The 26238-nt window shown below is 38.7% G+C and overlaps 1 protein-coding gene across 8 annotated transcripts in view; it reads left to right on the top strand.

Moving 5' to 3' along the window:
- RBMS3 (RNA binding motif single stranded interacting protein 3) overlaps window positions 1-26238 on the top strand; it is a 711881-nt gene that overhangs the window by 565561 nt on the left and 120082 nt on the right. For all 8 annotated transcript variants that reach the window (XM_074860846.1, XM_074860855.1, XM_074860836.1 and 5 more), the window contains one exon: window positions 1801-1880. In XM_074860846.1, coding sequence (XP_074716947.1) covers window positions 1801-1880 — 80 coding nt within the window. The remainder of the gene's footprint in view (window positions 1-1800; window positions 1881-26238) is intronic.

Genomic DNA, 26238 nt, shown 5'->3' with positions numbered 1-26238 from the left:
GAACGTGTATAGTCAGCTTTGTCTATTATGCTGCCTTTTCAAACTGAGTCGATAATGCCAGTGTCAGTTTCAAGCGAAGCGTGTGCCAGATTACAGATAGCTAGCAATGGCATTTGAGAGCCGTTAATTGTGAAACTTGAGAAGAAAATGTGCACATTCTTTTGCAGAGTGCTATTCGAATGATGGCCTTTTTATCCCAGAACACTATGGGTTTCACTTTTATTCTCTTCCCACATAAAATGCATGAAGTGCACTGAGTCTCTTTCACTTGGCAGTTTATATATTGCATTCTTTGCAGGGACTGCTTTGGCTTGTTAAAATGTACCCCATGTATTAAAATGAAATTGTCACTGCTGCGTGATGCAACATAACATGGTTTGACACCAAGTGCCTGCAGCTACAGAAAACAGACTTTTATTGCATTTATTCTTTCAGAGACAAGAGTCTCTAAAGGCTCAGTGCAGACATTCGCTTAGTTAAATCTGAATGAAGCCAAAGTGAACAATCTAAGTTGCTGTCCTTGTGCTTGTAGAAATGGCCCAGCCCACATGATATGCAGTGATGCAACCTGGAAAGGACAATTTTTAGTGATTCCACCTGAAACAAACTGACAAAAGTCTTTGACTTGCTCAGAGAATTAATTGGGTTTGGTTTTTTTTTTTTTTGGTAGTGGTGGGATGGTCCTTTGAGTTCTGGCAGACTTGTACCCTGGGAGACAAACTGCTGCTCTGTGTGAACCACTCTTTCTGAAAACCATGTGACAGAAAGGGTGGTGGATAAATTAATTTTAAAAAGATCTAGACTGGTGAGAAGTAACCAATATTTATGTCAGTGGAGTTACTTTGCAAAGAGTACCTGGAGGTAAACACTGCTGTATTGAAGGAGCATTGAACATGTTTTATAAGCACAATTTTTCTAAGAAAAACAAAAGCAGTATGATTTTTCTTTTTGCTTGCTTATTAGCTTTCCATTTTTCTCTTTTCTGTCTTTAAAGTCTCTATACCCACTCTGTAGTAAAGTCAACTGTTCTCTGGACTAGTGTGCAGTCAATTTACAAGACCTGAAAGAATGGTGAATTCCCAGATGTGGTATGACCATGGTTTGTAGCTAGTAGCTTCGTATTGTTTACAGTTCCTTCAATAATGTATGTACCAGTTCACCTTTAATGCTTTAATGTCTCAGTGCTGAAAGTTATCTTGAGGTCATATGAGATGAACAGTAAGGCATTTCTCCTACCAGTATTACATGTAAACTACCGTCTTCACCCAAAATTTGGCTTTATGTTGTAATAGGCATATATGTGTTGTCTTTCATTTTGCTATACAGTCTGTCTTTGCAGGTTATTTTTTTAACATTGTAATCCTTAATAATTGTTGCTTAATCCTCTGGGTTCTTTTCCAAATTCTGTATTTTTTTTCATGACATTTGAAGTTATTTTGGGTGCACAAGGAATGTAGAAACATGTCCTTTGCCTTTCGTGAGAGCATAAAGAATGTCCTTGTTCAGGGAGATCCCCCGGAGCCAAAAGGGAACTGTTCATTGACACTGCTGCAGCTCACACATAGCTGGGAGTGCAGCTGCAGGCTTTGAGGGTGGCAGATCCTCCTCACAAGCCGCACCGTACCATAATGAGCTCAACCAGTTTCTCTGCAGAAATGGGCAAGAACAGCTTTGAAGATTTCTCTCTGTGCTTGTCCTTTTTTCTCCTTCTGCTTTTTGTTTTTGCTGACTGAGCACTTTCATAACAGTCTAGTAATGTGTATTGCCTCTACCCCCATCCCTCTCTCTTCTCTTTTCCAGAATGGAGTCTACAGAAAAATGTGAAGTAGTAATTCAACATTTTAATGGCAAATATCTGAAAACACCACCCGGTCTACCAGGTAGGTCTAGCCATCAATATGAAATTTAAAAATCACTGAAGAGTTTAGAAAACAGAAATGCTGGAATTTATGTTGAGATTGGCTTATATTACCAGCCTTGCTAAGAGGGCATATGACTTCCCAGGTTGAAGCCTATTCTTTATGAACTATAGCAACTTCTTCCTTGCCCAGGTTTGTGTTATTCAAACATTTATGCCTGACAGCAGTAAATCTAAGTACATAGAAAAATCATGATGCCTTACTGCGTTTTTTCCTTTTAAATGCATATATTCTGTGTGATTTTTTTTTCCAATTAGAGCAAATGCCACATAAGTAAATGCTAGTGCTTCTCCAGCAAACTAGGAATATAACTAGATGAGCAACTGCATTATAGGTTATAAAATAACCAGGATTTCAGGTTGTAGTAACTTTGTGTTCTTTACTGTTACTAGTTATTGTTACTAGTTACTGTTACTGCAACAACAGCTGTTGCTGTTAATACTAACTGAGGTTATTTCAAATATAAAGTGATTTTATACCATTTGTACTTGCCATAACTTAATGAAATCCTGCCATTTTCTGACAATACCTGTAGAATACATTCATCGGTGTGTCTGTGCCACATCAAAAGCCGAGTTCTAGCCAGGTATCTTGCTTTTGAAATCTTCAGCTGTCATCTATACGGCCATCAGCTGTGCAAAGTTTAGTGATCAGCTGCCTCATTCTTAGTGCTTGACAAGACCTCCCCGAGGCCACAAATCTGCAAAGATTTCTCCTTCAGATTGTCTGAAGAGCTACGTTCAATGAGCAGAAAATCCTTGCAAGAATTGCATCCTAAGTTATTCTCTCTTTTTTTTTTTTTTTTTTTTCTTTTTAACTTCCATTAAGCTATTTCCTTTTTTGGTTACTTTCATTAAATTCCTCCTTATTCATTGCCTGGTTCTTTATGCAGAAGATGCACTAAATAGTCTAATTAAAAGAGAGCCATCTGCACAGCTACTGTGTACAGTAATTGAATGCTGCAATGTACATATAAATTTTAGTCAGATCACCTTCATGAAAGAGTATAAAACTTTTAGTACAAACTGCAAGACTCTGTTTTATGGATACCTTTTTCAAAAGTAGTTACTGACAATTTTTCTCAACACCAACTAATGAAGTGCACCACCAACTTTGTGAAGTACAATAGACTCGGGCTGCATAGAACAATGGGCAAAGCAACATAGGCAGAGACCTTAAACCTTTTGCATGCCTTTCTGTATGCCTACATTGAATCCCAGTGGTAATCTGTTTAATATCATAGCAACACCCAATGGAAAGAGTGTGAATAGCAAGGAATCGATAAGTGCAGCTTCGTCATTATAACCTTGCATGCTTTATGGTCACATTTCCAGTTGTCTCAGAGAGGACACATCATATTGAGAAATAAAGCAGAATATTCTTACAGTGCCATCTTGAGACAAAAAGGCCACATGGTAAAGAATGAAAGCTAGAAGTTGAAAAGAGTTTGGTTGGGTTTTTTTAATTCTTAAATTAGTCAGGAATATATGGGGTATTTAACATGAACAATGTGGGACATCAAAATAGAAGCCATGATAAGATAGCACGATGACTTTTGTTCCAAGTGTAACACTGAAATTGTGTTTCAAGGGTTATAACTTTTGCTGCTTTCTCAATTAAAAGACATGAATCAGCTTAGTTTGAAGAAGGTGTCCATGTGGGAAAATTGTCTACTATGTTTCTCTCATGATTGCTGTGATCAGATGACATTTAGTTCCAAAGATGAGCTGGGAAGTGAGTATTTTAAGAGTTTTCGTTTCCTGAGTACTGTTCAGATGCAGATAAAGCATAATGCAGCTTGGGGCAAAGCCACTGGACCAGGACTTGAACTCAGTCATCTATGCACTTGATAAGATCCCATTTTGTCCTCCATTTTTGGAAGATAGATTTTGTAGCTCCAAACACAGATAATTAGAAATTATCGTAGGGTGTTTGATCCACATAAAAGAGAATATTTGTGCCTCATTATTAGAGTAGGGCACTCTTCAAATCTGATTTTAGAAGATTTTCCATATTCATTTGTCGTCTTCTTAAGAAGCCAGAGGACAAACATGTTCATTTGAGCAACTGGGTCAATTCAAGTGATACTGGCCACTCATATTCATTCACCTTTGATCCAGTACAAAAACCACCAAGTTCTCAGTTTCTTCTTCCTGATGTAGATTCCTGTTAGAGCTTCTACTCAGTTTATACATCTGTGCTATGAACCTGTGCTTAAGCCTCTCGGCAAAGATAGAAGCGTCTTGCTTTATCCCCCTCCTGGCAGTTGCTGATCTTCCTGCATGGAGAAGGAAGGAAAATCAAGTCTCCTAGTGTACTTGGAAAATCACAGTCAGAGTCTCAAAATTATCCTCCCATCTTCTCAGTAATTGGCACAGAAAAAAAATAATCTCTAGTTATTGCTGTGACCTCTTTGTGGATTTCAGTTTCAAGGAACTGGAGAAGATTAGCAGAAGTACACAACACTATATGTTATTAACCTCTATGCTCAGAAACATGATCTTAGTGCAAGAGAAAATTAATCAATACTTTTAGGGTTAAATTAAATTGATTTAGGATTTTCAGATGGGTTTCTTTCAGGCACAGCGATGAACTGGAACGCTTTTACATTTTTGTCTATGTCTCCCCTCACCCAAGCTCTGATGTTCTGGTTCAGCTTGCCAGCTAATGCAAGGTTGCATGAGGCCCATCAAGAAAGAAATCAGCCTGGCTGCAGACCATTTTATACTATGCTGGTTCCAGAGGCAGTGGGATTATGGACCAGACAAATCGCCTTGTCAACTGGCTTCCATCCATGCTGGCTTCCCCAGTCCTGTTCCCTGAGATTGATCCTGGTGACACAGTGGGATGTATGTGTGTGGGAGTACCATGTCTGTAGGATAAAATGTTCATGTGTTGTGGGGGCAGTTGTGCCTGGTTGCCAAGTCATGATGGAAGAAGAACTGGATTAGGTAGCTTTCATGTGATGCTGAACAGCCTATCAGAAAGTCTGGGCACCATGGCTCTGGCTTTCACAATGAATAAACCATGGACCATGACTTAGTTATTTCCTCCCAGAGAGATATCTCAAACATTCGTATAGAATACAGAGCTCTTTCCCAACTAATGTTTTCTCGGCAAATGAGATGTAAATTTAATTGGATGTTGGATTTTTTTTTTTTTTTGTTGGAAATAAGATAGAAATTACAGGAGAGACACTGTTGTGTACCTGGACATTGGAGCCCAGCCAGGAGTCGCACATCGAAGCTGATCAAAGCTAACAATATGACAGGAAAGGGTAAAGCAGTGTTGTGTCTGCAAGGAAAGGAGGGCATGCAGGGCACTCTGGAGGCTCTGTATTCTATATGTTCCCAAGGCAAAAATAATCATTCCTTGTTTGACTTTCTAACTTCAACTACTGTCTGTTGTCTCTTAAAAATTGTAGAGCTGAGCACTTGCAGCTCCAGACAACTCTACTTCAACCCAGTGACAATCTAAAGGTTATTTTCTGGCACTTGAAACATTTTGCTGGTCAGATGTGTAATGCCTGGGTAAATTGAGCAGTATTGTGTCTATGTTGGTGAATTATTCTTGTTAAGGGTGCTTCTCTGTCCAACTCCTTGGCTTCATTCCATTCCAAAGGGAATTGCTCCACTGTCCTGCTTGCTTAACTAATAAGCATTTCATGATGTTCAGTCTTAGATATACAGTACAAAATAATTGGTTGTCCCATAAATAATTAGTTAATATGTTTGCATTTCTTCCAGACTGAGAAAGAACAGTTGCCCCAGAAATCTGCAAACTCTCAGTGCTTGACAGATTCCATGTGAACTTCATAAATATTCTGAGTAGCTTTGAGTGTTTATTTTTTTAGTGGTTTTTTTTGTTTGTTTTTGTTTTCCCTTTATTAGCACTGCTTTTTTGAGAAAAATAGACCAGGGCCTACTGGGTATATTTTCTTCCTATAGAGAGTGCAGCCGCATGTGAGACTAATTGTATAGGCCCTGTATTGCCATTCTGAAAGAGAAGTCAGCAAATGAATGCATCAGACTATAGCGCTGTACGTCTCCATCAAGATGTGAAGGGCACTACTAATAATGAAGGTACCTCGCCCTCAGTCTTTCAGTGCTGCATCTCTTATTGGTGAATAGGAGACTTTATATGAAATCCTTCTTATCTATCACATTTTGCAATCACTGAATTCAAGTAAAAATTCCTAGCTTTTCTGTCAGTAACAAATTGATTTCTCTTTGGATGGGCAAGCTTAGGGTACAGTTTTTTGCATAGAGCTTTTGTTCATCTCCCAGTATCCTTGGATGTCTTTAAAAAACTTCATTTTTCTCTTTTTGAATAAATGCAAAGACTTAACGAGTTCTACTTTTCTCTCTGGAATTTCACAGGAACATGCCTCAATTGTGGTAATTATCCTCCACTGATACGTCAGTTATGCTCCCTCACAGTATTTTCTAGTCATTATAGTACTTCCTAAATTTCATTTGCTTTGTAAATAGTTTTGGTTGTCAGAGGACATTGGGCCAATTCCTATCACAGGGAAAATTAAAAAAACCTGAGACACCTGAATACTACAATACATGGTCAAGAATCTTCCTCTTTCATAGTAGCTCTGTGTGGCTTTTTTTTTTTTTTTTTTTTTTGCTAATTTTAATACCAGGTTACAAATATCTTGACAGAAAGAAAGATGAGAGAAGTACTATTCTTGTGTAGGTTAAGAACCTCACAAGTAACAAGCGACTGTGGCATTTTGGGACTGACTTTTATTAGAGCAGAAACTCTTAAATAGAAAGAAATTCTCTGCAACAATACAGATGTATTTGCAAATACCTCATATCTTGCTTTAATTGTTATTGGTCATGCATTTTTCTCTTGAAAAGGTCCCAAACACTGTTTTTTTAACAACTCATTTCACCAGAATGAATGGATATTTTCTGCCTCTCTCCTTAGTTTAAATATTTCTCTTAGGTCATCTCTTAGTTACATTTCCCCAGCCACGGAGAGTAAATTCAAATACTTAATCTTTGCTTCAGAGAAGTAGACTTAGAACGTGGAATAATGTATTTAGAGTGACATGTTTTCTAGGAGATTGTGGCTAAAATGGTCAAGAGAAAACAGGACTCCAGTTGAGGGTTAACTGTGCAATGGATAGTAGTCACATTTTCCAATGTTTTTCTTTTTGTCTTAGTGGATGAACAAATGATACCTTGTTTGTCATTAGTGATGCTGTAAATTGTTTTTCTAAATGAATGAACTTAAAATGTTTTGTCTGATAACTTCTTAGACCCTTTCTTTTAGTTTGGTGCTTTATCTTTTTATTTAATTGTCTCTTCATTTATATGCATAAAACACTGAAAAACTCTTCCAAAACTATATTCTTGGGGAGTTTACCTCGCTTTATCAAGGTAAGCAATGCATTACTGTAAATATCCATGTCTTTCTATCTCACTCGCTGTATATATGTGTATGTATTTGACAATTTAAACAAGACAAAACAGCAGCCAAAGGTAGAAACTAGGTATTGGTTTATAGTTAGCTTAAAACATTTGTTGAGTGCTACAGAGAAACAGAATAAAGGGCATTCTTCTAGGTTTGGTACTGGTAATACTCAGTGGAGCTAGTTTAAAAAGGGGTTTATCTTTTATATGTTGTTATCCTCAGACATTATCTTTACTCAAAAAACCCAAATTCTCTCACTTGTATCCTAGTTCCTTTAATGTATATGATGTTAATATTATCTGAGTCTTTTATATTGTCTACCTTCTAAGAATTCAGTTTTGTAAATATTTTCATTGTTATCTGGTGACTGCAGTATATAAATCCTTCCCCACTCTATCAGAAAATATGATCCATGTAAAGACCTTTGTAAAAGATAACTTTAACAAATTTTCTATTTCTTTATCCTGTTTCCAATTCCTGGCTGTCATTTTTTATGGAATCGCTGTTATCTTTAACTTTCTGTGCTCCATGAATACATGTGCTCAGCTCATTGCTAGCAGAAATTTCTTTTACATCTCAAAACCTCTAAACATCCTTTTAACTTCTGTTGGTTTCCAGTCTTCATCTTTGACAGACAATTAAAATCTTTAATTCCTTCTGTTACTGTCCTGCCTGAGTCCTGTTGATGACCATGAGGCCACTGTAACTCCTCCTGCTCTGGACCCCAGGTGCTTCCCACCTCCTCAACAATGTGGAGGCAGCAGTCCCCAGCTCAGGTCTCTCTGACAAACTGCTGAGTACAGAATGAGCTCTGTGGACTTGTTGCCTGGGTCATGTTGGATGTTAATAGGTGCCTTGATGGTATACGTAGCTGTCAGAAGAGCATGTCCCTAGGGAAATAGTTTCATTTTTCAGACATCACATAATGATTAAGATCACATAGACACTGCAGGAGGCAGTCTAAAGATCAACTTTCTAACCAAGACACTACAGAATGGGTGCTGAATTAGTAGAAAATACAAAACCTTTTGCTTAGAAAGCACTTCTCTGGTTAGGTCTCTGTGGCTTTGCTTTGTGCCTCATGCAGGCTTCTTTGGTGCGGCGAGCTTCATCAGTGCTGCATGTTCTGCTCTCCCTTATAGAGCCATGGCTGTCACACAACACCAGTGGAGGGTCCTGGCTTTGCCCTTCATCTGGTACTCAGCCAAATATCACTTGTAGTTAATCCAGCCTGTACTGACTTTTCAGCAATAGATCTCCAATAGGTTGTAACTTCAACTGAAATCAAGTGTTTCTTGGACTGTCTCCTTCCTTTCAAAGACAGCCTTTAAAAGTCAGATTATATTTGTGTTGCTTCATGGCATTCTTGAGAATTTCAAATGTGAAGTGTGTCATTTTGTATCACTGAACAAGACAGGTTTCTCTGTCTTTAGCACCTTTTTTTTTTTAATTTCTCCAAAGTTATGTTTATGTCAGCTTCAGCTGTCCTTGCTGTGCTGACATTTGTGTAGATGCTTCTGGTTTCATAGCACACATTTCCATGTCTTGCTGTAAAGATCCATTTCAAATTTTCTGGTTTTCTTGGATTTTGAAGATTGTCTATTCTTTGGAGGCAAGGGATACTTTCTAGAAAAAAAAAAAAAAAATTCTCCTATCTATTCAAGACTAGATCTCATTTCCATTTAGCTAAAACTAAGGCTCCCTTTGGCTAGAAGGATACAGAATTAGACGTTTACCCAGTAAACCCCAATAGCTGGTATGCACTTATTTCTTGGAGGAACATGAGTTGAGCTAATTTGTATTTCAGATATTAGGATGTGTGTATCAGTGCTAAATCATGTAGTTTGGGCTCATCAGGGAATTTGTGTGAGAGATGACAGAGTGCTGACATTGTCTCAGACCTGCCTTTCCAGAAATATATGAAGACAGTGATGATGGGGACAGTCTCAAAGATCTGATGTGCTACATATTTATGTCTTGTTTTATTTGAGCTTGTACTGGTCTGTAAGTTCTTAAGAAAAGAACCATATCTTTTTGTATTTTAAATAACCATATTACAAAATACTGATTTTGGTAATCTGGCTGTATAAGTAATGATAAATTATGTCACAGTTTTTTTATTACTTTGTAACTAGAAGTAATAAAAACCACATAAGATCACTTTGTTTGTGGTATTGCAGTAATTCAGGTCATGATGTATAAAACAGTATTACTGCAGTTTGGATTAAGATCTTTCACTTGGTTTATAAGATTGAAGTTAGAGAAAAATATGGCATATGAATGAGAAAAGGTCTTTCTGTCGCAGTATCACCTGTCATACCTTTCCCAAGATTTCCAGAAGTCTGCAGCATAAATCTAGAACTGCATTCATTTCTCATTCATAATATCTAGTGGTAATGAACTCTGTCACAGCTTATCTAAACTAATTTTAATATATACCTTTTTTATTTTAACTCAAAGTGCATTTTTGCTGTGAAGACTGACTATGTAAATCTTCTAATTCAGCAGATCCATTCCCTTTTTATGCAATGGCAGATATGTTTGCTTATGAACAAAAAAGCCACTTCTGTATGTTACTGCTGCATAACCAGCACAGCTGAGAGCGTGTGTACTGAATTCTGTCGTGCCTCATACATCAGCAGGAGAAGTGTCGACAAGTTTCAGGTCCAGGGACAGTACTGTTCCTTGGATGCACTTGTAAAATCCAAGATGAGACAGACGAGTTGCGCAGGTGTTATGGCAGGCAAAATTTATGAGCCAGAAAGATTCACAGCTTGAATTTCAGATTGTTTAGGTCTAAAGGGCTGGCAATTGAAAACAAAGCAAAACAAACAAATAAAAACATGCAAATCAGAGCATGAAACAATGTGGAACATTGTAAAGTCATTTGTACTTGATTCAGATTTCAGGGAGGAATTCTGCTTTTGCATCAACTATGGCCAGCAGTGGCACAACTCCTCCTGCTTTTTCCTCTCCTGCATTATTTTATTAGTCCCTTCAGGACACTTTAAATGATGGAGTACATCTGCTTTGCAGGCCCTACTGCTGCAGTATAGTGTTGTCACACCTGAGCCAGCTAGTTTAAAACTCATTTAAAAAGCTAACTTGAGCAAGGATATCAATCTAGCTAAGCACAGACTAACCATTTGAGCTCATAGTGTGTTATGCTCAGTAATATCCAGCAAGTGGTTTACATGATCTGGGGTTTTTTTTAACTGAAGAAAATTATTTCCCTTTCAGCCCTTTCATAGAAAAATTCTTCCTTTCCTCCTCCTTCCTCCCTCCCTCACACTTTTCCACTTGTTTTCACATTAAACATTTTTAAATTGGAAGTATAGAGAAGTTTAAGTCAGAAGTTTCAGTCTGCAACTTTGCCCTGTAAATTCCAGCTAACCTGAGCAAAATGTTTTATTGAAGTTTAACAGTGTACAAATAGATATTTTTTGACATACTCCTTTGGGCATCTGTATTTCAGCCAGAAGTGGAAGCCTCTGGGATTGGACTTTTCAGATGTCCCAATAAAATTGGAGCATTGATTTTTCACACGTTTTGGAATGCCACTGTAAATCAGTAAGCGTCCAGGTGATGTCCGCCTGGTCTGTGCTGCCTGCAGGGCTCAACGGGGAAGCGGCGGCTGCTGCCTTCGAGCACACTTGGGCAGCAGACAGCCTCACGGAGGCTCTCAGGTGGGTTTGCTCCATCAGGGCTGGTATGGAGGGTTTTCTCCAAATGCATCTTTAGTGGCAGAGCTTGTGAAGCATTAGGTGGCTTGAAAGAGAGGACACATACCCAAACTTCTGAGTGTTTTTGTGAACAGAAGTCAGCCTGCAGGTGCTTGGTATGTCCTTAAGCATTTTGGGAGAAATTTGGTGCTGATGCCTTTAGGAAGGATTGTGTAGCAAGAAAGGGAGTGTAACAAGAGAGGGAGGGCACATAAGAAAGAAGTATACAGGGTCTGTCCTCCCTTCCTGGTCTTGCCTTTCTGCCACTTTCCCTCCCTCCTTTCCAAAGGAAACCTTTCCATGCCACCAGAGGAGCACTGAGGACTCTTCTGTGGGGCTCCCCCTCTGAGAGCATGAAGTGTCTGAAGTGGCGTGTGAAGATCTTTCCCTTTGTGATTCATCCAGACAAAGTAAGACGAGCAGTATCACAAGAGCAGTTTCCATATGTTTTGAATACCAGGAGCCTCTTGCGTAATTGAAGTCTCTCTCTCCCCCTTCTCCTTCTCAAATGGTGCTGCACAACAGAGAAAAGCAATTCAGCCTGAAAGCACTGGGAAAGCAGGATGCTAACATTTTATTTGACTTTTTTTTTTTTTTTTGGTCACAACAATGTCATTATGCTGGTCAGCTGTCCTTACCAGCTGTAAAAGCCCCATTTCTTGGCCATTTCTGTTAGTCCTTCTTGTTTGAATGGCAGCATTTGATCACAAGATCATAGAAAGGTCTTTTCCAGGTTCAATCACAGGAACTTGAAAGAGGGGCAAAACAGTGTACATTTTAGTAGGACTGCCTTAGTCTGTGATGTGTCTGCAATTTACCTTCTACAATGTGAGAGACATCAAGAGGGAGGGGAAAGGTGCTGGATGTCTGATTCTACATCTATCTTTTTCATCAAAACTCATTAAACCAGCATTTTATATGTAGCTTTTCCTCCACCACCCTCTATATAATCCTCGAGTATATAGTATTTCCAGAATTGCTGCTGTTCAATAAAGAAAAAGAAACTGAAATACAAGAGAGGAGGGGGACAGGAGTAATTTAACTTTTTGATTGCACGAACGTGGTATGAGAAAATATGTTTCAAAGGCCAAGTTTTACAAGCCTTACTTCACATAAGACTTTCCATTTCAAAAAATGTAAATTTTAACCACAAAAAAACTCTTAACAAAACATGTCCCAATTGTCATGGGTGGCTCTGCAGTTACAGTATTACATTACTGGATACAATCAGCATCTTCCTCCATTAGATTACTGATTACACTGAATACACTGATTCTGAGCCTTTTTTTTTTTTTCCCTCTGGCTTTTTTCTTCCCATTCCCTTTCCTGTTCCTCCTTCTCCCTTTTCCTTCTTCATCTCCTTTCTTCCTTTCCCCTCTTCCCCTCTTCTCCTTCCTTTCCCCTTCCCCTCCTCTCTCCGCTCCCCTTTCAGTAAATACCGTAACTTTGTGATCAAGTGTGAAGTTTTGCAGTTCAGAGCTGACACTATAAAGTTTTGAAGTATGTATTCAAATTAAGAAAATAGGACCCAGCAGCCTACTAACTGTATTTTTGTCTGGATTTCCCCCTCCAAGCTCACCCACTATAACAGCACCATAAATGAGCACCTGTCCTCCAAAGCACTCTCCTTCAAGAAATTCTCCATCAGCAGAGTTTTACATTACAGCATAATGAAAGCCTCAACATTTGGGATTTTCAAAAGAAGCCTGGTGGCATAGGACTAAATCTATTGTGAGAGTCTGTCTTTCACTGATGCAGGAGTTGATGCCATTGGTTATTTTCATCTCTAATTTATCTTATTTCAGACTAACCTCAAGGGTGGCTCTGGTAGAAACCAGGGAAAAATGAGCTGGATTCTCTAAAAGCATAGTTTCCCTGTGTGTGTGCAGCAGCAGCAACAAACATGCCTTTGCCTTAAGAGGCTGTGATTCCAACTGGCATGGTATGTAGAGGATGCAAGTTTAGGTTGAGTAGTTTTTCCTTTTCCGTATGAGTTGCCTGTTTTTCAGCATGAGTGGGAGGTACATCAGTCCCGTTAAATTGCATGGGTACTTAGGTATTGAAGTCTTTTGGGCTTAATTGAAACTATCGACCATTAATTAACATTAATATAACCAAGTGTATGAAAATTAATAGATGGAGCCAGACTGTCAGACCTGGGAAATAAAACTGTTTCTTTATCCAACAAAAACCACTTGGAAGCTGAAAGCTTCTATTTGTCACACAAGAAAGATCAACTCAGGATCAGGAAAAAGATCCACCCTTCCTTTAAGCAGAGAGTTTCAAAAAGATGCTAATTATATTGATTTTGATAGTGGTTTTTGTTCAGCAGATGTTTTTCTCCTAGGAAATACATGAGGACCACCAACATACTTCAAACAGACCCCCAAAAAAGAGCAGTCGCCACATAATGGTTTTCAGTCACCACTGGCGGGTCTGAATCAATGGCTAATTTGTTATCTCATTACCATTTCTCATGCATCAAATCCTGTACCTAGCAGTGAACACAAAAACCTTTCTGCCTGATTGCTGCACATCTTTTAATAACAAACACAAACTTAATTCTGTTTATTTTCATGTTTCTAACCTTCTGCAGGGGAAGAGCAATGCAGGCAGACACAAGCAGTAACTGCTGTGCAAAATTGCCATTGTAATTAGCCTCTTTTCCAGAAACACAGTGAATCCCAAGCAGTCCAGTCTCAATCTGAAACCTGTAATAGAGCCCTGAGGAGGCATCGTGAAAGGCTTTAGCCAGCACAAGTGCATTTAGTAAAATTGAATATGGCTGTCAGAACCTGCAAACACTAGTTAAGAAATCAGAGCAACTCAGTTATCTAACACAGCTGACAGCTACCATCTATGGGTCTATCGAGAGTTTATGTATACCATCTAAGGGGGAAGTGGCAGAGAAAGATCAGTCAGGGGAAGAGACAACACCAGATTAGTTAGGATGTCAATCCTTCCACCAGGCCTATGAGCAAAGAGATCTTTGTTAGGTACCACAGTGGAAACTCCACAGTGCGTGCTTTCTGTTAGCTGCAGCTGTTAGAAATACCGTAGGTTTGCTCTTTGTTTTAATCCTCATTTTGTTACTTTTTTAGTGTTTCTTAACCTGCTACTTTCTTGGTAAGAACAAGCTTAACCTGCATAAGCACCTACTTGAAGAACAGCTGACTGCATCTCACTTTCTTTGCTGCTGAGCACCTTGGAGAGAGTATCTTGACTAATAAAATGGTTGTCCATCACTCTTTCCTGTTCCCAGTAGGCATAGTGCAGTATGTCTTCCCTGCAGCTAGCGTTGCCTTGCTGTCACCGTCTCTTTTATGCCAGCATTTCAAAAATTTCCTCCATGTGTTTTGAGCAGCCTCAGCTGCACTGAAGTTCTTGTAAATACAATCCTGCATCTACATGTCCTGTGCCTGCAGCACTAGATGAGACACCGTCTGCATCTTGTCATTTACCCACTCCTGAAGGAAGGGTTTTGCCAGCTGATGAAACAGCACAGATTCCTCCACTCTTGGTAAAGCAGACTGGGCGCCAATGGCTTGGACCTGGAGCCTATCTGTTGCTGTCCTTTTTTCAATGCAGAGTCAGAAATGCTTAATGTTTTACGCAGTGACAGATTAGACAGGAGAAACCTTCTGTTTGATAACCTGTTTTGGTAACAAGTTTGTATCATTAGAGCTGAATCCGTATGACAGCTACTCATCTTGCTTTGTCTGTTTTGCTTGGGCTTTTTGAGCTCTGATACGTGTGAAAGATGTTGACTTGAATATGCCTTGCATTGTTGATTTTTGTAGATTAAGATACAGCCTAACAATCTGGGAAAATCTGAGTTGTGGTCCCACCTGTCATGCCAGAATTGTTGGCAAGCTCATTTTTCATCAAAGCTGATTGTCATAGGATTGTGTGTGTATGTGTATAAATATATATGTGTTTGGGCTCTTTTCCCCCTGAAATGTCATTGATTATCTTGATTGAGAAAGATTTCTTAGCACATTCTTAAATAACCCTTACTCAAATTTTAAGAACATACTTGATTTTTATCCCGAATAGCAGTGGTCTCCCAAGTCTGAACCTTCTATTTAAAGAGTAAAAGAGCAGCTGGGTGAGAGAATAGAGATCATTTTCTAACATGTGCCAAGGTTTTGAAGATAGTTTGGAATCTTTTTCTTAAAGACAAATGAAAGTTAATCATTTTGGATAGATCAGAATCAATTTATCTGAATTGTTTGAACAAGCTAAGAACTTCTCTGAATCACAACATTTATAGAGGCATATTGATGTCCAGTTACTTAAAAAAAACAGTTCTGTTCTTTTTGTACTTCGAATGCTTTGGAAGTTTTTGTCTTTTCAATATGCATATCTATTTCCATTCCATTTAATGCCCTTAGTACTTGAGCATCTTACAAATGAATTTACTCATAGGATAATATACCAAGTAATCTTTGGACATTCTTTATGACAGGGTAGGAGAGACCAAAGAAGAGAAGATTTGATTGATATCACATAGGAAGTTTGGAGTGCTAAGACTAATAAAAATAATTAATACATAGCTTTTCCATATACTTTTTCACTAGCAGATCTCAAAGAAATCTGGTTTTTAATCCTACATCTTAGTTCAAGCTCATTAACTCTTCTTAAAGTCTGATTGTGTTTGTTTTGATGGGGTTTATTTTGGGTTTAGAGATTATAAATCTGTTTTCCTAGGTAATCCTTCTAAAGATATTAAGTTTTCTGATATTTTACCATTGTGTGCTGATTTTTGAGATCATTGCTGTCTGCATCTTCCATCTGGATACTGATTTTAATTTGTTGGCATGTGTTTTTGTGCTGAAATACCTGTCTCTTGGAATTAGATCTCAGCTGAGCTGGATGGGGAATTGAATCATGAATGTTAACATCAGTTCTTTTTTACAGGCTTCTGCAATTGAGCTTAGCTCTTAGAAAAGGACTTGTGTTCCTTTCAAAGAGGATATCCTTTTGCTCTTGTGGCACTTTAAAGGTCTGTCCCTAATATCTGCCAAAACGAAAATAACAATTCCTTAGGTATTTCCTGTTTTCTCTTGTTAAGAACTCTAAAGCATCTATCAACTTAAAACAGTTTCTCCTCTTCCGTGCTAGCTTTTAAAAGTTGTGTCAGTCTTATAAACAGCCAGTTCTCAGCACATTCCCTTGCATTCAATGCCCTGATAGATTTTTCTTTTGCTATTTTGTCTTCAATTTCATTCTTTTTTCTTTTTTTCTGTTGAATTTCTTTCACTGCTTGTTGCCTGTTTGGAAATCTCAAAGCTCTCTTGCAGACAAAAAGACAGCCTTTAAGATGCTGAGTCTCCTTCTTTGTCAAAATTAGAAACATGCTTAAGGCTTTTGTTAGATCCTGGTTTTAATTTCCTGGTTTAAAGACTTCCCCTCCTTTTTTTTCTAATGCCTTCCCAAGCCCTGCCCCATTTGCCTGAAAAATTGGTTGCTCATTTCCATGAGCATCGAGATGACAGTTCTAAGAATGTCTTTGGGCTTGTGAGCTCACAGGAAGAGGATGCTGGGGAATAGGCACTTGATGGCATCATCACTGTTTTCCTATGGCTGTTACTGCTTGGTTGAGAGAGAAGATTCTAATCTACCCTGTTTAGATTCTTTGTTATGATTATTGGTTTTTTCATTGTATAAAAATAAAAAGGGGCAAGTTTGGAGTCTCTGAGCACTAGATTGTAAGTAGTATCATTTTAACAGCCCACAGACAATATTTTTCCTCCCGAGACTCTTCCTGATTGTCAGAGCCAATACTCTCTCACCAGGTTCCTTCAAATATTTCACATGAGAAGAGTTCAGTGTTTTAATACAAGATTTACTTATTTAGAAATATTTGATATTATGTGGGATTGTGGTTTAGAAGAGCAATACAGTAATATGCTGAAACTACAACACAAGCATGATATAGCAATTGTTATATACAGTGGAATTACAATAGAAACGTGATTCCCAGGACAGTCTCTATATGCTTCACCATCATGATGCTGAGCATTCCCAGTCATAGGAAAGGAATATATGGCTTGAAGCCAGCTCAAACCTATTGCTTTTTTCTAAGTTTGTTGTATTACTTGTCCATGTTTTACACCTACATGGTCCTGAGACTTGTGGACACTTCCTCCATGCTGGTCTGGCTGGCTCAGGAGGACATTCACACCTTTTGGATTAACTCAGGGAAGTCCATTTACACAAACAAGCAATCCACTCAACCGACAGCGCTGTTTAAAACAAAGGCCACTTTTCGGTGACCTTTGTGCTGAGCTCAGTTCAGCTTTCTTTACAAGGCTGTGGTCACCCCCTATATTCTTCCCTGAGCTTCCTGAGCACATACCTCGCCTGTGCCCATCTCCTCTGAGCCTTCTTCCAAGGAGGTGGTGGTGGTGGCCGGTGGTTTCCTACCCCCATCTCAGACCAGCACTAGCAATCACTGGTGTTGCACAGTGAGTTTAATACATTCATTACATGAATGACCAGCCCTCTTGCCTGGGCACAGTGAGGATGAGAACATATGCCTATAGGCAATGCTGGCCGGCCCACCTCCATGGGTTCAACTCTGTTGCTCTGCTTCATGGGGTCCACCCCGTCATGATTTGCACAAGCATTGGTGATGACTCATGTGTCAAAGATGTCATTGCAGATATCCCTCTTCTTAATCCATTGCCTTTCCTTGCCAAGCCAAAAGATTCAGTGAAGTGCCTCTTCAGCATGCCACCCAAAGGACAGCAGCCTCTGCTTGTCTGGATCCTGCTTGCTCCAGGTCTCCTTGGAGGTGTGGAGCTTCAGAAGACTGCTCTCATGGCCATTCTGATGGTAGCCCATGCATGTGGCCATCAAAGCTGCCTCTTGATATCATGAGCCACCTCACTGCCTTACCTCCTGAGTCCTGTAGAACCATAGACTCCTGCTGCTGGCCCACAACTCCCTAACCTCCTTGTCCCTGTAGCACCAAGGAGACTTGGCGGCCACCAGTCCTGACCTACAGGCTGTGGTCTATCCAACAAGTCTGAGGCAGCAGGAGGGTTCAGTGTTTTAGTACCAAATTTAGGTATTTGAAGATATTTGATGTTACAATGGCATTTTGATTTAGAAGAGTGATAGAACAGTATGTGGAAATTGCAACACAAGCATGATACAGCAATAGTAATGCACAATTAAAATATTGAATCACAATACGAACCTGATTCCAAATACCAGTGTCTATATGCTCCATTGTCAGAAAGAGGGAAGTTTTGTCCTAATTAGAGAAGTCCAAAACATGGATTGAATAAAAAGCAGCCTGGAAATCTTTAGATGGCCTGCATAGTGAGGCATTCTTACTAGTTGTTTCCTAATAGTTTGCATTCTGCTGCTTAATTTGTAAGAATGAATGTTGTATTTTTTTTTTCCATGTTAAGTCATGGCTCTCATGTTAGCCCATACTTATGAAGGACAAATCTTGTACTTCACTAAAATCAAGTCCTGAAAGTTGTTGGGGGAAGAGCAGACCCTGCATAATGGCAGGAGTTACTTGGAGATTCAGAGTCAAGGACTCTAGGGTAATTGTGCGTGACATTTCAGCTCTGAGATCTGTCTGCTTTGGGAAGGGGGACAGCTCATTTGAAACGTTTCCCAGGATCAAGGCTTTTTCTGGCTTCATCAGGAGTTTCAAGTTTAAATGGCAATTCAATCAGATGTATCTTGTGCCATCAGCACATGGATGCCAGCTCAGCTGTGCAGGGACAGGGTGGCTTCGTGTGTGCTGGTGGGAAGTTACACCAGGATGTAAAACAACATGTGGTTAATACAGTATAAAATACCATCGCTGTTGATTTTTTAGGAATTATGACTGAAGTGAGGCAAAAGCAAAGCCACTACAGTTAATTTTTGATTTTCCGTGCTAAAAAAAGGCAAGGAGGGAGCAGCCTAGATAAGATGTGGATAATGCAAATCATATATACATGAAGCTATCCTAACCTTTGATACACTTGTGAACGGCTTCTGTAGAGATCAGGGACAGCTTTTAAAAAGCAGCAGCCAGAACATGGAGAGCAGTGGGCATTGTGCATCTTATTTTCTGTGCCATGGTGCTGGAGCCAGGGGTGTCTGATGAAATCTCATAATGAAACATTTGAATGCTTTGAGCAGTTGAACACAGTTCAGCAAAGCAGAGCTGAACTAATGTGGACTGCCTGTTTGCCAGTAAACAGATAATTGCACTCTGTTGTTAATTGAATTTTCATGAAACTAAAATATACTTTGGTGAAGTCCACCATGAAAATGTGTTCTGCTTGTGGATCCTGCATATAGGGGATCAAGATATTGGGGGGAGGGAGGGTGCCTATCAGATACACAGATAAGGCTTGAGGTTAAATTGTCATAAAAATAATACAATTTCCACGTATTATGCAATTTAAATGGTTTTACCCAGAAGGTTTTTCATTGCTGCTGCTGTTATCAGTAGTGATCTGTTCATAGATGGATTAGAGTCAGGGAACATTAGTAGGCCACAAAAAGTTCTTTTGTTTTTACAGAACAACCTTGCAGCTGTATCATTTATACGTGGTTACTTTGCATTTCTTGGCTACCAGCCATTCTAGATGGTAAAGACCATAGCACCGGACAATGTGATTTTTTTGTGTTGTGGGTTTTTTTTAAAAAAAAAAAGAAAAATCAAAGAACCCTTCTGATTCATGTTCTTTCTCACGAGGCTATCATTTCAAAGGCTCGACATGCAAGTTATGTCATCATAACCTCCTCTGTTCTTCTTTACTTGCTTCATGAACAATTTTCTCATGCAGGAGAGGCTGGATATTCTCAAGAACATTCTTACTCTTTGAAAATAATAAAAATTTTCTGATTCCCTGAGGCACTGTGGGCAAGGTTGATAATTCCTGTTTGTTGCTTTATTCACAATCACTTTGCATTGGGCATTGCAACCTCACTCTTATTTACAATTCTGTGATTTGACCTCAGGCTAGGGAATTCGGAGGCTTAGTACTTGCTTTTTTTCTATGTGCTGTATAGACTGCAGTGGGGAATCAAGCATACAGATGTGACTCCCTCATAGCTCATGCCAGTGAAAGCTGAAGAGCCTAGGCAGAGAATATCTTGTTTGCTTTTCAGATGTCCTTTTGGTTTAGATGCCTAAATTTAAATATCTGAAGGTAGTTTTCAAAAGTAAAGACCACCCAAAGTTCTGCTGCTTAAAAGAAACGTCAGAAAATCATGCTCTAGATAAGAAAACACACTTTTAAGAACAGAAATACAAGATGGAGGGATTCTCATAGTTTTATAATTCCTTCATTTGGTTAAGTACCTGGAAGGAAGATGATTAAATGCTAATGGTGTTTCTAGAATTATTACTGTCTCTATTTGGTATAGGTAAAAGCAGTGGTCCAGAATTTTTCTGGACCAAAGGACAGCCTTGGTACTTCTGTCAGCCTTCAGAAGTTTTTGAAGATATTGAAGATATCACCACTTTTTTAATTAGAAACACTGTCCTGTAAGTTTGCTGTGAAGACTTTGTTCTTAGGCCTTATGGTCCATAAGAGGTGTTATACCATGATTTGGAAACACACTGTTAGCAAGACATTCCTTAAACGTCTGGAGTAATATAATGGTTGTTCATAGAGTCCTGATTCAGATGCCAGGAGCATATTTTCTTTAATAAAACCCTGTCCTTGTAAGGAAGTAATGCATCCCCCAAGTCAATTTTAAAGTTTCTTGTTCACTTTAAATATTTTATTACATTAATTTTTCAAAACAACAAAACAAACATTCATCAAGTGAAACTAAGCATGTCACCCTTGAATCTGTACATCTGTTGCTCTCCTGCTGCTTTCCTGCATAATTCATTTTAATACATCTAAAGTGTACATCTCATTAAAATTCCGTGCACACGTTTATGTATACAGTTTGCATTAAAAAGGAGAAAAGGTGGGAAAGGGTTTTATGGCAAGGAGGTTCATTAACATGACTGCTTCTCTTTTTTTCCTTAGTGTTTTTATGTATTGAATGTGTACCTGTGGTCTGCCTTTAACCACCTACCTCAGCATACACTGTCATCTGTCTCTCTGAGTCTCTCTGAGTCATCTCTTTAGTGCCATTAGACATTTCCTCCAGGATATTTTCTCTTACTCTTGATGTCTTTGTTTCTCTTTTAAGTGCATACATCCTCTTCTCTTCATCCTCTTTTACTCACTTCATATAATTTATATACACAATGTGTTCTGTGCATCAGTCCTGTTATCAGCCAAGAGAATATCCATCATTTGCTTGGATGCCCTAAAGAGTTCTTGTGGGCTGGCTGCAGTGCTGGAAAGGGTTTTGATTTTCAAATTTTATTCAGTTTGTGGTTCCTTTTCCCATATCAGTACTTTCAATGATTGCAGTGTTTGGTTTGATTTAATTTATTTTTGATTTTGGAGTTGTTTGTATTTCTTAAACCAGCTGTAGAAAACAAGTTAGTCTGGTAGCTTGAGGTGGCAACCTTTTAAAGTCAGTGACTTCTTATTTCAGTGACTGCTGAAACTTGTTCTCTGAAATCCCTCATAGGTGTTTAGGAGTATGTGTGATTGCTAAAAGCAGTCATAAAGTGTTATTGTAACTCTTGTTGAATCATAAGAAAAGCTTACAAATGCAGAAGAAGACTCAAAATACTTTGAGAGGAAAAGGAGGTCCATATTTGAAAACAAAAAAAATATAAAATGGTAATTTAAGGAATTATCTTCAAGAATTATTCTTGAGGAGGAAATGACATTTTATGTAAGGTGGTATATGGTTGTGTCTACCTGGTTTCTTTAGACTTTCACATTTAGCTTTTGACATGTATCGCTTAGAAACCTCATGAAAGGTATACGATAAATTAAATTAGAAAGTGAAATACATAGTGATCGTATACTTGACTAACTTTTTTCCTTATTAGAAATAGGAGTTGAAATACACTTTCTGGAAAAGTTTATTCAGTGTTTGCATTGGGAAGCTCCTCTCTGCTTCCTGGATATGATACGTCGGTCATCAAGGAAGAGAATGAAAGCCATATATGAGCCCTTTAAAAAGAATAGGTCAGGTGTGTTCAGTCACTTTGGCTTCCTTGAAATTGAGTAACAGAAAATGGAACTGTGAAGGGAAAATTGAGAGAGTTTTCTTCTGAGCAAAAGTTATTTCATTTTATTCAGATTACCTAGTTCCAAATAAGCAGCATAGGTTTGGAGTCAGTAGTGTGCAGCACTGTCGAATATAGGCTATGAACTATGGGAAACAAGCTCAGCCCTGGCAGGCTGTGGGTCTGGAGACAGCTGAGTTCGTGTGCACTGGAAGTCCTCCCCTCGCACTTTAGTGAGAGTTTGGTCTCTTCAGCAGCAGGCAAGCATAATTTTCAGGTGCAGACTGTAGTGGGATTAATTCATCCATGTTCAACATTGAGAGAAAAAGAGATTCACATAGACTCTAAATCTGATGTCTGTGTTGCCCCTGTACACGTATGTGTTGCTGGGCTTTATAGTAATGGACTTGTATTATGATGGGTTTTTATCTGGTGTGTTATCAGTCCAAACTTTTATGTAAATACAACATTGCATGTTACACAACAGAAAAGGTGGAGATTGGGAGCAGACTTCGAGAACAGTGGACTGCAACAATTTATCTTCAGAAGAACTTAGCAGTAGAAATGACTGATGTGAAATTCCTTGTTTGTGTTTTTCCTTTGCAGTCAAATGTGCATCAGGGTTTTGCATGAAGGGTGGGAACCATACCATTTGTTTCAAGGCATTTCAGCTACTAGAAGCATGTGAAATTTAAAAAGAGCAGAGTAGGTTCACAGGTTGATTTTTCCCAGTAGTGCTAGATAATTTCATATGTATTCCAGTGAGATTAATGAGTGAGAACCCTGCAATGTATCTCAAGAGACTCAGAATGAGAAAGCAAATAATGTTTTCTTACAGGCCACTTATTTCACAGATGCCTACAGTTTGCTTTCTTGAACTTTCTTTTTATGTATCAGATACAGAGCATTGTCTGGGGCAGACTGGGCATCAGTCTGATGGGGTGATTTCTGGTTTGCCGCAACAAACACTAACTTCTGTCTGGCTGCCGTGTTCCCCTTTGCTGTTCCTTTTCGGCTTGCATGGCACTGCATAAAATGAAATTGGGACAAAAACCATGAAACCCCTTTCTTACTATTTTTATAAGCTAGAAAAATAAAACAAAAATGTTTCTTATTCAGAACTACTAATTGAGCGCTCAATTAGTCTGTGAACCTAAGTGATTTTGTGCTTTTTACCCTCTCACTACTCATACTTCCATTTTTTCTGTTCCATCACCTTTATTTAATTTCATCTTAAATTATCTAATACTTTAATCTCTTGATGTCAGAGACTGGATTTGTCTATGGTTTGGAAAGCTCCCAGAAAAATGAGGCTGGGAACCATCAAGTGCTACTGCACTGCAAAAAATGGTTGATTAGGCTACAGTCAGGTCAGTGGCTTACTCCTGGTCAAGAGAGAATTTCATGACCCCTTGTATTAAACTTCCATGATGTGTAGCATACTTTAGTCAATAAATAGCATTTAGCTGTTCATGCTGGTTGGAAATAATATGTGATGCTGCAAGTATTGATCAAAGAGCTTCACTCTGTTAATCCTTCTGCTTGTAGCAATGTTAAATATTTACGGATTCTCCCTTAGTATCCTGAAGAGTGTTTTAGCCCTGCAGAGAATGCTCAACCTTTCTACTTTATAAATGGTTTACAGTTTCTTCTTTTTTCCCCTTTTCAAGCACACGTGTATGACATAAAGCATTATACTATGCTTGCACCAGTTTTAAAGCTTTATTGCATCAGCATGTTGTGAATGTATACATTGATTGGGATGATGTAGTAATTCAGAATTAAAGAGGAGAATGCCTCAGAGATAAAATCCATCAGTGACTCATCTCCAAGTGGCTGACTTACAGTAAGGACAAGGAGAGGCTAACTGTGCAGCATGTTGCTGTATTCTGAGATGGCAGATAACAAAGAAGACATATTCATATCAGGTTTATTTATTCAAATATTCATGAAATTATCTGAAAATTATCAGAGTATTAAAAAATGAGTTATTTCCCTGCTAACTGTTTATTTATTATATCTGTATTCTCATCAAATAGTCTCAGAGGTTTGTAGCAAAAGATAGAATGAATCGTGTAGGCTTTCTGTCTCCTGTGCTTGTTCATTGACCTCATGTAAATGTAATCATTTATCTTCAATTTTTTATACTAATGTATCGAAGGCAGACTTGATATTGTCAGACATGCAATGGAATACGCTCCAGGAAACCTTCCTTCCAGTGGTGAGGTGACAAATGAAAAAGAAAATAAAAATGGATTTTGCAATTTAAAACATAGTGTGCTCAGGGAAGAATGCATAGCCAGCTATAATGTGATATGATTCATTTCTATATATGCAGGGAAGAATTTTACACAAAAGCTTTATGGGAGATGTGCAGGATATTTAAAGTAACATGAAGACTATTCTACATAATGGTGCTTGCTTTATCTATCACGAGCTAGAAGAAAGGTTTAAATACTTGTGTTTATCCTCTTATCTTTCAGTAAGATGTCACATTATGCCGCATTCCATTACCCATTTAATCATCCTTTAGACCTGGTTATGTGTTTAGAGGGGAAGGTTGGCAGAAAGAGTAAAACAAAATGCACACAGGCTTCTAAAGATCTTGTTCATAGTATGTAAAGAAATTACGTTTTAGATATCTACAAAGCTGGTGCAAAAGAAGTCAGGGCTTTAAGTTGAAAATTTCACATGACTGAAGGATTTCCTCTTCTTCTAGGTGATCAATGGCAAGTGGGTTTTAATGGTTTGAGTTGCTGTGATGCTCACTAAAGATTTGGGGCATGTTTTGTTCAGAGTTCAGGTTTCATCTGAGCACAAACATAAATATCCAACATTTCAGATTCTTGAAGTGTACAGTCTTAAATGTCAACATGGGAGACAGAGCACTTTTAAGAATCTAATCTTCATCTAGGTGATTTTGTGGGATGAAACTATATGAAAATCTGGCCATTACTGGGAACAGGGCTTGAGAGAGTTCAGTGACTGATGGTGCCACAGAGTGGCAAACAATGATGGCAGCTTCCCCTTTCTTTCCTCATGCCTGAGGATACAAAGTTGTTCATGTTTAGGACAAGCACAGGGATGCTATCTTCTTTTCTCTGTCAGATCCTCTCAACAGATTAAGAAATCTGGTTTCTGCCAGCAGTATTCAAGGTAATGTTTTCCAAATACCAACTATTTTAGCTTCCTTCAGTTACTGCATATGAGGAAAACATCCCAGTTTCCCCAGTAAGGAGACTGAGGCATAGACACAGTGAGGTGATGGGTAGGAGTGCTTGATACCTTTTGTACTCAGCATCCTGTTCGTATGAGTTGACTTGGTCTTCCAAAGACTCCTGATTTCTCTGTGAACTGAAGCCCCTAAATTTTGCCCACTGAATTGCAGACAGTTGCTGTGTAGTCAGTGTGAAAACCTCCCGATGTGACTCTCTGAGGCCTAGACAGAAACAGAACTCAGATCTCCAGGTTTCTAGACCTGGGCCTTAATTTTGAGACCAGAACAAATATTTGTAATCCTCCTAATCTCTACTGACTGGCCCTCAAAACAGAGTATAAATCTTGGGATTAGTGAGAACTGATTTTAGTGTAAGTGGTTGTGTTCTATGCTTTTTGGAGCATTTCTGTTTAAAATGTATTTCACTGATTTTTATTGGGACGTTTTTATTTGTGGCAGACAGCTATATCTGGATATATGATTTATTGTTTTGTGTTACATTTTCGAGCTGATTTTTCATCATCTATATGTAAATAAATTGCGCTGCCAAAGTTGAGAATTGAACTCCCAAGGCTTGCCTAGCAGTCATGACCAGATATATCCTCAGGTGAGTTGACTGAATCATTAAGATTAATGATTCTGCACTCTCCATGCAGGATGGGAAGTTCACATTTAAGGGAGATACAACCACCTCTTGTATCCTCCATAACCACTCATGGGCATAGATCAGCCAAGGTGGGCATCCATGAGTGAAGAAAGCTGTCTCTCTTCTGCATACAGTGAAGCATTTTGCTGTGCAAATGATTGTCAAAGGATTTGAAACCTGAACATTCTCCT

The sequence above is a fragment of the Strix uralensis genome, chromosome 1 (genome assembly GCF_047716275.1).
Source record: "Strix uralensis isolate ZFMK-TIS-50842 chromosome 1, bStrUra1, whole genome shotgun sequence".
In the NCBI taxonomy this organism is placed as follows: domain Eukaryota; kingdom Metazoa; phylum Chordata; class Aves; order Strigiformes; family Strigidae; genus Strix; species Strix uralensis.
Note: the sequence above shows the minus strand (reverse complement) of the source record. Positions and strands in the feature narration are given on the sequence as shown.